The sequence below is a fragment of the Entelurus aequoreus genome, linkage group LG01, assembly GCF_033978785.1.
Source record: "Entelurus aequoreus isolate RoL-2023_Sb linkage group LG01, RoL_Eaeq_v1.1, whole genome shotgun sequence".
In the NCBI taxonomy this organism is placed as follows: Eukaryota; Metazoa; Chordata; class Actinopteri; order Syngnathiformes; family Syngnathidae; genus Entelurus; species Entelurus aequoreus.
Genome location: NC_084731.1, coordinates 95,442,789 through 95,454,814, shown reverse-complemented (window position 1 = coordinate 95,454,814; position 12,026 = coordinate 95,442,789). Strand labels below are relative to the sequence as shown.

The following is a 12,026-nucleotide window of genomic DNA, read 5'->3' as shown; positions in this document are numbered from 1 at the left end:
AGGTGGGGCTGAAAGTTTGTAAACCAAACCCCTGTAGGGGGGTCATCCTCCCCCAGAAGATTTGTTTGTGATTTTCACATACAAATATTGAAGATCTTTGCTCCTTCTTAACTCTGTGGTAATGTTATTTTCATAAAATACAACCAAAAGTACATTAATGTTAAATCTTACTTGTGAAAAGTAATCCCCCGATTCCTATTTTCAACAGTCCCCTCATTTGAGCAGGAAAACGCTGAACACCAGCCCGGCATCTTTGTTTTCTACCTGTCAACTGTCAGTTTAGGCTGCTCGCCGGCTCCTGATCACCACTTCAAGATGCAATTTGCTCGCGTCACAGCAACCAATACTGCGTCTACTTATAAGATGTCTATGGTTATAACATAATTTCAAACACAGCAATATGTTGCGTCCACTGCAGTTTGCTTCCTTATTCATACTTTTTGTCAAGTGATTTTTTTAAGCAGGGTTGCATGAGGTACCTAGACATAACGTTACGTTAGTCAATGTATCACACACAGTAACATAACGTTAGACGGCGGTCAGCAGCACCGCATATTTTAGCCACCTACAAAAAGACAAACATTGTCAAATAAAGGTCAGTTAAAATGTATACTATATTAAGAATATGTGTACATATTGCATAGGGCCCTGACATCTAAAAAGTACAACTCTGTTCATTGTTATGTTCATGTATTTGTTATGTTTTTCATGTGTACGCACACATAAACACACATACAGTATGAGATGAGATCAATGAGATAAGGTAAGAACAGAATAGAAACTGCAGTGGAACTAGTTAGAATGCAATATGCCATGGAAATACAATGTTAACACTTTTGTACAAATAAGTACAGTTGCACTTGTTTTTGCAAATGTGTTTATTCTGTAAAAGAATGAGTTAAATGTTTAAAATTGTTTAAACTATTAAAATGACTGGTTAATAGTGCTATTATGAATTGCAATGTCAGTACTATTTTTTTCCTGCTATTTCAAATGCACTTGTTTTAATAAATAAATACAGCGGTTTAAAAGCATACACAATCTGTGTAAAAATATTAGTCTGTGGTTAAAAGGACTTGAAAGGACTCGAAACTCAAAATGCAGGACTTGTGACTTGACTTGAGACTTTCCAGTCTTGACTTTGGACTTGACTCGGGACTTGCCTGTCTTGACTCGGGACTTGACTCGAGACTTGAGGGCAAAGACTTGAGACTTACTTGTGACTCGCAAAGCAATGACTTGGTCCCACCTCTGATATATATACATATAAACATATATATATATATATATATACACACACATACACTACCGTTCAAAAGTTTGGGGTCACCCAAACAATTTTGTGAAATAGCCTTCATTTCTAAGAACAAGAATAGACTGTCGAGTTTTAGTCTAAGAACAAGAATAGACTGTCGAGTTTTAGATGAAAGTTCTCTTTTTCTGGCCATTTCGAGCGTTTAATTGACCCCACAAATGTGATGCTCCAGAAACTCAATCTGCTCAAAGGAAGGTCCGTTTTGTAGCTTCTGTAACAAGCTAAACTGTTTTCAGATGTGTGAACATGATTGCACAAGGGTTTTCTAATCATCAATTAGCCTTCTGAGCCAATGAGCAAACACATTGTACCATTAGAACACTGGAGTGATAGTTGCTGGAAATGGGCCTCTATACACCTATGTAGATATTGCACCAAAAACCAGACATTTGCAGCTAGAATAGTCATTTAGCACATTAGCAATGTATAGAGTGTATTTATTTAAAGTTAAGACTAGTTTAAAGTTATCTTCATTGAAAAGTACAGTGCTTTTCCTTCAAAAATAAGGACATTTCAATGTGACCCCAAACTTTTGAACGGTAGTGTACATACATACATGTATATACAAGGCTCGAATTTAGCCCTCGTCATTTGCCGTAAGCCCTAAAAAATTGACCAACATCGGCGGCGGCCCTTGACTTTTTACTTGTTAATGGAAGAGGGATGTAACAGTAAACTGTATAATGATAATTTGCGATAACATTCCAGACGGTTAGTAACAGACGGTTAGTAACATCGTCTAATTTTTTTAATTACCAAAAAAACGTCATTTATTTATGCATTTTAGGCAACACGAAGTCAGTCGCATGCACACTATCGTCGTTTGGCTTGATAATTATGGCGGACTAACTCCACAGACTTTGCTCTGGAGATTTCCCCTCAGAGTAAACGGAGCAAAGCGCTTGGTTTAATGTAATTTTCCCTCGCTTCCCGCCTTCCGTTTAAGAGCGCACTGCTGTGTTTAGTTGAAGACAGGTGTGGACAACATTGGAGACCGGACGCACTTGTCCCTACATTAAAAGTATACAGCGAAAGAGAAAACTAAGTGATGTTGCTTTTCTCAATACAGCGTTCATCAGCTGCTGTGACTGAGAGTTAATGACCTGAGGAAACATGCAGTAGGTGATGTGTCATGAACGTTGTCACAACTTGTTTATAAAGTCTTTAGTTTGTTTCTTGAGATGTTCACTCGTCCTTTATTTAACTGAAAACTGTATTAGTGTTCACATAACATCAATACTAGCTTTTGTCATCTCATCGAATTAAACGCAGGCTGTGGAGATTGTGTATTCGATGTGAGAGGTGTCACTCTTTATTTTTGTTGGCCAAACTGTTGTACTGATAGGAGGCGTTGGAGAAGAACAAAGATTGTTTATTTGACTTCATATTCATTCGCAAAACTGCTTTGTGTTTTATTTTGGTATCAAAAAGTAAACACCAGGTTTTTTTTACATTACTTGTTTTTTTTCATGTCGCAAAAGTATCACTTTAAAACCATTCATATGACACATCATTTTCTTAATGTTTTATTGAGTGTAGTTAATTCCTGTACGACATATTTCTGCTCAAACTTTTAATGGATCTGTCCCGATACAGCATCTACATGTACATATAAGTGTGCATAACTTCAAAAAATAATTAAAAAAAAAAACTCCCTCTATCAAAATGTAAAAATGGAGATAAAGGCATCATGTTAATGACAAAAAGCTGACAAGTTGATATTATTAAAGAATTAAAAAAAACTAATATGTATATTTAGATATATAGATAATGTTTATCTATAGTCTTTTTATTAGACATTACAAATGACATGACGGTATTACGTTCACACCCCAAAACTGCTTTACCTAACAATCAGTAATCATGATTTCAATATTGATAACAATAATCTTAATTATTATTTTGGCCATAATTCATAATTGGCAGCCCTAGATCTCATACAAGAACACTATTTTTATCTATATGGACAAAAAGTCCATCTTTCAACATTCTTTTTATATGCATATATATATGTATATATATATGTGTGGGGGAAAAAAATCACAAGACTACTTCATCTCTACAGGCCTGTTTCATGAGGGGTTCCCTCAAACATCAGGAGATTTTAATAGAAGCATTCACATACCATGGTTTATATAGGGCACAGAACGGGTAGGTACAGGCAGGTGTAGGGGCGTGGTGATTGGCTCATGTGTTACCTAGGAGGTGTTTCCTTCTGTGACGGCATGCTGATACAATCTCGCTGCGCTTGTTGAGGGATGACAGGTCTGGGCGGTATATAAAAAACAGTTTCTCTTTTAAGCATAGGTTGCATCTTTTATTACCACTGTTGTAAGGTGTGCTGAATGCAAATTCTTGCATTCAGCACACCTTACAGGCCCCTACGCCTGCCTGTACATACCCGTTCTGTGCCCTATATAAACCATGGTATGTGAATGCTTCTATTAAAATCTCCTGATGATTGAGGGAACCCCTCATGAAACAGGCCTGTAGAGATGAAGTAGTCTTGTGATTTTTTTTCCCACACATACATATATTGCGCTCTACCACGGTATCGAGCACTATTTTTTGGATAATCTAATTAAGACATATATATATATACATACACACACACATATATACATATACACACACACACACACACACACACACACACACACACACACACACACACACACACACACACACACACACACACACACACACACACACACACACACACGAGAGCCTCTGCCTCGAAAGAAAATAATGTTTGCCTTGGTGCCCTTCTAACTTGTCTTAATTTCATCCCTACAAGTTTGTTTCGCAGGTTTCTCTGCTCTTCAGGGGATTTTATTGAAGTGGCTGTGGTTGTTACATATATATAGGGGACATTACATGGGGGTGTGGCCATTGTTACACAGTAGTGCCTTGCTTCTGTAACAACAGTGCAGCTAGTGTGCCTGAAAGACAAATGTGTTATTATATACCACCCCAGCATATCCACTTTAAACAAACGCAACTAACTGGTCTCACCATGTCGGCACAGAAGCAAGGCAGTACTGTGTAACAATGGCAACCATGACAATTGATTGGAACTCACATCTGGAGGGCCTCTTGAGTCTGTTGCTGAAATGTTGGTTATTTTTGGGATTACTGTATGTACCTGCCAAGCAAAGTACCATTTGATGTTGTTCTTGAGGTTGGGCTGGCTGACTGTGCTGTCGTCCAGGAAGATTGTGGAGCAGGAGCTGTACTTCTTGGTCAGGAGGGCAGGGGACATCTGCCGGAAACAGTAAAGTTTATGGTCAGGGATTACTGTAGTGATCGCACACTATGAGATTTTTGTAGTACAGTGGTACCTTAAATTACGAACTCAAAGTGTTCCACAATGGAGCTAGGAACTCGGAACTAGGGATGTCCGATAATATCGGACTGCCGATATTAACGGCCGATAAATGCTTTAAAATCTAATATTGGAAATTATCGGTATTGGTTTCATAATTATCTGTATCAGTTTCAAAAAGTAAAATGTATGACTTTTCAAAACGCCATATGTACACGGATTTAGGAAGAAGTACAGAGCGCCAATAAACATTGAAGGCACTGCCTTCGCGTGCCGGCCAAGTCACATAATATCTACGGTTTTTGACACACTCACAATTGAATGCAAGGCATTCTTGATCAACAGCCATACAGGTCACACTGAGGGTGGCCGTATAAACAACTTTAACACTGTTACAAATATGCGCCACACTGTGAACCCACACCAAACAAGAATGACAAACACATTTCGGGAGAACATCTGCACCGTAACACAACACAACAAATACCCAGAACCCCTTGCAGCACTAACTCTTCCGGGACGCTACAATATACACCCCCCGCTACCCCCTACCTCAATTCAACCTCTTGAGTTTTGTTCACGGGTGAGGGAAGAGTGGATCGTGAGATCGACAGGCGGATCGGTGCGGCGTCTTCAGTAATGCGGACGCTGTATCGATCCGTTGTGGTGAAGAAGGAGCTGAGCCGGAAGGCAAAGCTCTCAATTTACCGGTCGATCTACGTTCCCATCCTCACCTATGGTCATGAGCTTTGGGTTATGACCGAAAGGACAAGATCACGGGTGCAAGCGGCCGAAATGAGTTTCCTCCGCCGGGTGGTGGGGCTCTCCCTTAGAGATAGGGTGAGAAGCTCTGCTCTGCTGCTCCTCCACATGGAGAGGAGCCAGATGAGGTGGTTCCGGCATCTGGTCAGGATGCCCCCCGAACGCCTCCCTAGGGAGGTGTTTAGGGCACGTTCGACCGGTCGGAGGCCACGGGGAAGACCCAGGACACGTTGGGAAGACTATGTCTCCCGGCTGGCCTGGGAACGCCTCGGGATCCCCCGGGAGGAGCTGGACGAAGTGGCTGGGGAGAGGAAAGTCTGGGCTTCCCTGCTTAGGCTGCTGCCCCCGTGACCCGACCTCGGATAAGCGGAAAACGATGGATGGGTGGATGATGGATCCGTGAGCTATGCCAACTAAAAAGCAAAGTATCTCAAAATACTCGTCAGTTAAGGCAGTGTTTTTCAACCACTGTGTCGCGGCACACTAGTGTACCGTGAGATATTGTTTGGTGTGCCGTGGGAAATTATGCAATTTCACCTAATTGGGTTAAAAATATTTTTTGCAAACCAGTAATTATTGTCTGTGCTGTCAAGAGCTTGGCAGTTTAAACATGTAATACTCTTCCATATCAGTAGGTGGCAGCAGGAAGCTAATTGCTTTGTAGATGTCGGGAACATGGTTTGTCGTGATCACAATATGCAGACGACAGCGGGAGGCCGTGTGAAGGTAAAATAAAAAAGGTATCTAATGCTTAAACCAAAAATAAACAAAAGGCTTAAGCGAAACCAAACTAAAACTGAACTGGCTGAAAAGTAAACAAAAACAGAATGCTGGACGACAGCAAAGACTTACGGCGTGTGGAGCAGACGGCGTCCACAAAGTACATCCGTACATGACAACACCAAAATAGGAGCGCAAGACAAGAACTACAACACTACACACAGAAATACACCAACAAACTCAAAAATAAGTCACAGCGTCATGTGACGGGTCGTGACAGTACACCTACTTTGAGACAGGAGCTATAGTGATGCATGGTTGGTTATGGTTTAAAGGCCTACTGAAAGCCACTACTACCGACCACACAGTCTGATAGTTTATATATCAATGATGAAATCTTAACATTGCAACACATGCCAATACGGCCGGGTTAACTTATAAAGTGCAATTTTAAATTTCCCGCTAAACTTCCGGTTTAAAACGTCTTTGGATGATGACGTATGCGCGTGACGTAGCCAGTGAAACAGAAGTATCGGTACCCCATTGAAAACAATACAAAATAGCTCTGTTTTCATCTCATAATTCCACAGTATTCTGGACATCTGCGTTGGTGAATTTTTTGCAATTTGTTTAATGAACAATGAAGACTGCAAAGAAGAAAGTTGTAGGTGGGATCAGTGTATTAGCGGCTGGCTGTAGCAACACAACAGGAGGACTTACTTGGATAGCAGACGCGCTAGCCGACGCTAGCCGCCAACCGCATGGATGATCGGGTGAAGTCCTTCGTCGCGCCGTCGATCGCTGGAACGCAGGTGAGCACGGGTGTTGATGAGCAGATGAGGGCTGGCGTAGGTGGAGCGCTAATGTTCTTATCATAGCTCTGTGAGGTCCGGTTGCTAAGTTAGCTTCAATGGCGTCGTTAGCAACAACATTGTTAAGCTTTGCCAGGCTGAGAATTATTAACCGTGTATTTACCTGTCCATGGTTTAATAGTATTGTTGATCTTCTGTCTATCCTTCCAGTCAGGGATTTATTTATTTATTTTTCTATCTGCATTTGAGCCAGATGCTATCACGTTAGCTCCGTAGCTAAAGAGCTTCGCCGATGTATTGTCGTGGAGATAAAAGTCACTGTGAATGTCCATTTCGCGTTCTCGACTCTCATTTTCAAGAGGATATAGTATCCGAGGTGGTTTAAAATACAAATCCGTGATCCACAATAGAAAAAGGAGAGAGGGTGGAATCCAATGAGCCAGCTTGTACCTAAGTTACGGTTGCACTGCATTCTAGTCCGTCACTCTAACGTTCCTCATCCACAAATATTTCATCCTCGCTCAAATTAATGGGGTAATCGTCGCTTTCTCGGTCCGAATCGCTCTAGCTGCATTGAAAACAATAGGAAAATATGAGGAGGCGAACAACTGACTACTTCACGCTACTTCCGGTAGGGGCAAGGCTTTTTTTTTAATCAGAGACCAAAAGTTGAGAACTTTATCGTCGTTGTTCTATACTAAATTCTTTCAGCAAAAATATGGCAATATCGCGAAATGATCAAGTATGACAAATAGAATGGATCTGCTATCCCCGTTTAAATAAAAAAATAATAATTTCAGTCGGCCTTTAAAGTCATATCCAACAATTGCGAGAACGACTTTTTACTGTCAATATCGGCTGCCGAGTTTCATTGTTTTCTGCTGGTGGTGTGCCTCGGGATTTTTTTCAATGAAAAAAAATGTGCCTTGGCTCAGAAAAGGTTGAAGAACACTGAGTTAAGGTACCACTGTATACAGTACTTGTACTGCTTGCCAGGAACCGGCAGACTCACGTGGTTCGTGTAGGTGCTTTTTCTTTTCTCTCGTACTAAATTGGAAGGCGAAACATAACAATTAGGTGCGCTTCAAGTGAATGAAAGAACACAAAAAGACAGCAAAAGGCTGACCGTCTGTTTGAGACTTGTTGAGGAAGAGGGTGCTGGCTTTGGCATGGTCGGATGGGTTGGCTTCTTGGGCCAGCTCTGAAAAAGAGGAAAGTTATCTTTATTTTTATTTTTGTATAATAATAATTGTAGTGTTATTACCAGTTGGGAAATTGTGTTAGATGTAAATATAAACGGATTACAATGATTTGCAAATCATTTTCAACCCATATTCAGTTCAATATGCTACAAATACAACATATTTGATGTTCAAACTGATAAACTTTTTCTTTTTTTTTTGCAAATAATCATTAACTTTAGAATTTGATGCCAGCAACACGTGACAAAGAAGTTGGGAAAGGTGGCAATAAATACTGATAAAGTTGAGGAATGCTCATCAAACACTTATTTGGAACATCCCACAGGTGAACAGGCTAATTGGGAACAGGTGGGTGCCATGATTGGGTATACAAGTAGATTCCATGAAATGCTCAGTCATTCACAAACAAGGATGGGGCGAGGGTCACCACTTTGTCAACAAATGCGTGAGCAAATTGTTGAACAGTTTAAGAAAAACCTCTCAACCAGCTATTGCAAGGAATTGAGGGATTTCACCATCTACGCTCCGTAATATCATCAAAGGGTTCAGAGAATCTGGAGAAATCACTGCACGTAAGCAGCTAAGCCCGTGACCTTCCATCCCTCAGGCTGTACTGCATCAACAAGCGACATCGGTGTGTAAAGGATATCACCACATGGGCTCAGGAACACTTCAGAAACCCACTGTCAGTAACTACAGTTGGTCGCTACATCTGTAAGTGCAAGTTAAAACTCTCCTATGCAAGGCGGAAACCGTTTATCAACAACACCCAGAAACGCTGTCGGCTTCGCTGGGCCTGAGCTCATCTAAGATGGACTGATCTAAAGTAGAAAAGTGTTCTGTGGTCTGACGAGTCCACATTTCAAATTGTTTTAGGAAACTGTGGACGTCGTGTCCTACGGACCAAAGAGGAAAAGAACCATCCGGATTGTTATAGGCGCAAAGTTGAAAAGCCAGCATCTGTGATGGTATGGGGGTGTATTAGTGCCCAAGGCATGGGTAACTAACACATCTGTGAAGGGGCCATTAATGCTGAAAGGTACATACAGGTTTTGGAGCAACATATGTTGCATTCCAAGCAACGTTACCATGGACGCCCCTGCTTATTTCAGCAAGAAATTGCCAAGCCACGTGTTACATCAACGTGGCTTCATAGTAAAAGAGTGCGGGTACTAGACTGGCCTGCCTGTAGTCCAGACCTGTCTCCCATTGAAAATGTGTGAAGCCTAAAATAGCACAAGGGAGACCCCCGGACGGTTGAACAACTTAAGCTGTACATCAAGCAAGAATGGGAAAGAATTCCACCTGAGAAGCTTCAAAAATGTGTCTCCTCAGTTCCCAAACGTTTACTGAGTGTTGTTAAAAGGAAAGGCCATGTAACACAGTGGTGAACATGCCCTTTCCCAACTACTTTGGCACGTGTTGCAGCCATGAAATTCTAAGTTAATTATTTGCACACAAAAAAATAAAGTTTATGAGTTTGAACATCAAATATCTTGTCTTTGTAGTGCATTCAATTGAATATGGGTTGAAAAGGATTTGCAAATCAGTGTATTCTGTTTATATTTACATCTAACACAATTTCCCAACTCATATGGAAACGGGGTTTGTAATTGCTCTCCTCTCTTCTCTCACCATCAGGGAGCTCCCTGTCGCTGATGTGCTGCAGGTAAGTGCCGGTGTCCTCACTCACATCCTCCGCAGTGAAAGGACATTCCTCCAACTCCACATCTCTCCTGTGGATCTTGGGACTCTCTCCCGGGGAAATGCAGCAGGACACAGAGCCTCCCATAGCTTACTCTCCCATACAACCGAAAACAAATCTAGAAGAGGCTGCAAGGGTTGTCTGCAACCTTGCAGGTTTTCAGTGGCCCACACTGTACTTTAAGGTGCAGCCTGCATAATATACAGCATCGCAAGGAGGTCTGAATGTTAGTGAACGATCCAACTATTGACCCTTGGCGTGTGCAAAATGTAGATGAAGCCAACAGTCCGCGGAGATGAATAGAGAGTCCCTATCTTCGCCCATGTTGGCTAGCTGCTGCCGGGCTAGCTTCCGCATCCCAGTCGACTTCCCTCTCGCTGGAGCTAAAAAGTTTGCCCCGATTGGAAGACACTGTAGCATGTAGGTTCACCGGTTACAACAACAAAACACTAAAAAACAACTCAGGTACACAGAAGTGAAGGGGTAGACAACAGAGTTGGATAGTTTAAATAAAAACAGCCATTAGCTGTCATCGTTTGGCATACTATGAGACAACTGCCAGCCTGAGTGCCTGACAAATCTTTGAAGCTACGTAATATCCGGTCAAATATTTTCAACGTAAACTTTCTAATTGATGTAGTTAGTTATTTTATGCATAATCTTCGATGAGAGTATTCAACTAGCATGATTCACAATAAAAAATAATTAAATTTGGGTGATAATGATTAGACAGTATTAACTCGTGTCGCACAAGACCGCATTTGAAATGTATTTTGAAAACTACAACGGTTCCGCCCCCTGAACTTTGTCATTGGTCATCATAGCTGCCATTTAATTGGCTTGAATTCATTGCAATATGTCCTAAATTGCCGACTTGCGGTATTTGTCATGAACATATTAGGGTTGTCAAATAATGATGGACGATATTTTGTTTTTTTTAACAACGTACACGTCGCCCTACATTTAGCAGAGCGAGAAAAGAATTAAAAAAAGCGTACTGCAGTAGATAATTTCCCCCAGCAGGGAGCAGCATTGCAAACAAAGCAAGGTTGCTTTCAGCGGAAGTACAGGGTGTTAAGGAATCGAAAAAAACCAACCTATTCTTTAATATTTGTATGTTTTAAATTCACAACATGGCGCTGGTTCCTTATGTAGAGAACGCGTTACCTGCGCTTGCCAAACTTCACAATTCATCCGCGCGTTTTCATTTTGCCAACCGTGACATTTGCCTGACCCAGGACTGGAGGAAGCTTGGAGTTGCAGCAGTTGTATGGGACGCGGTGAGTCAGACCGTATCGACCTGTAATCGTCGAAAAAGGCCGATATTCACCCTTGGTGTTTTTTTTCCCCCACAGGCAGTTGTAATGTGTGTGTACTTAGAGCTGAGCCAAGTGGAGCTCCGGGGGAAGGTGGCCATTGAGCTGGGAGCTGGAACCGGACTGGTGGGCATCGTTGCAGCCTTGCTGGGTAAATATCACTGATACCATATCGACACTGATACCGAGACAACAATCTGGATCATACAAAAAGTGGGGTATTGCTGAACTTGTAAATTGTTTACAAACTCAAAAAAATAAGTCCTTGGACGAATACTGTTTTTAAAAGTTAAAGTACCATTGATAGTCACACACACACATGAGGTGTGGTGAAATTATCCTCTGCGTTTGACCCATCCCCTTGTTCCACCCCCCTGGGAGGCGAGGGGAGCAGTGAGCAGCAGCGGTGGCCGCGCTCAGGAATCATTTTTGGTGATTTAACCGCCAATTCCAACCTTTACCATGACTTGATTAACGTGGACCCCAGACTTAAACAAGTTGAAAAACTTATTTGGGTGTTACCCATTTAGTGGTCAATTGTACAGAATACATGCAATCTACTAATAAAAGTTTCAATCAATCAACCAAAGCGTCTAAATTCATTCAAATATGTTGGGAAAAAAACAGTAGTACCCTAATTTACAAGCTTGCGGTATTTTTCGGACCACAGGGCACACCGAATTAGCGGGTCTATTCCAGTCTATTTTCATACAAAAGGCGCAACGTATTATAAAGCGCATAAAAGGTGTCACATTATGTTTTTTCCCCCCAAATTTAAACATTTGAAAAGACAATCTTTAAGCCGCTTTCTGACCATTTTGTGGGCGGTCTTATTTACGTGGCTTCACATCGACAGCGTCTTCTCCCCG

General features: G+C 41.5%; 2 protein-coding genes across 10 annotated transcripts in view; one reads left to right on the top strand and one right to left on the bottom strand.

Moving 5' to 3' along the window:
- The window catches only part of LOC133659809 (cyclin-Y-like protein 1), a 19,604-nt gene extending 9,028 nt beyond the window's left edge, over positions 1-10,576 (bottom strand). The window contains exons 1-4 of the mRNA XM_062062578.1: positions 9,772-10,576; positions 8,061-8,135; positions 7,947-7,981; positions 4,477-4,577 (exon numbers count right to left, since the gene is read on the bottom strand). Coding sequence (XP_061918562.1) covers positions 4,477-4,577; positions 7,947-7,981; positions 8,061-8,135; positions 9,772-9,928 — 368 coding nt within the window. The 5' untranslated portion in view covers positions 9,929-10,576. The remainder of the gene's footprint in view (positions 1-4,476; positions 4,578-7,946; positions 7,982-8,060; positions 8,136-9,771) is intronic.
- The window catches only part of mettl21a (methyltransferase 21A, HSPA lysine), a 37,646-nt gene that overhangs the window by 23,402 nt on the left and 2,218 nt on the right, over positions 1-12,026 (top strand). For 7 of the 9 annotated variants that reach the window (XM_062062668.1, XM_062062636.1, XM_062062652.1 and 4 more), the window contains one exon: positions 9,778-11,308. In XM_062062668.1, coding sequence (XP_061918652.1) covers positions 10,975-11,308 — 334 coding nt within the window. In that variant the 5' untranslated portion in view covers positions 9,778-10,974. Of the gene's footprint in view, positions 1-4,585; positions 4,602-9,777; positions 11,309-12,026 lie in introns of those variants that run through there. The other 2 variants (XM_062062701.1, XM_062062694.1) reach the window with 2 other exon arrangements.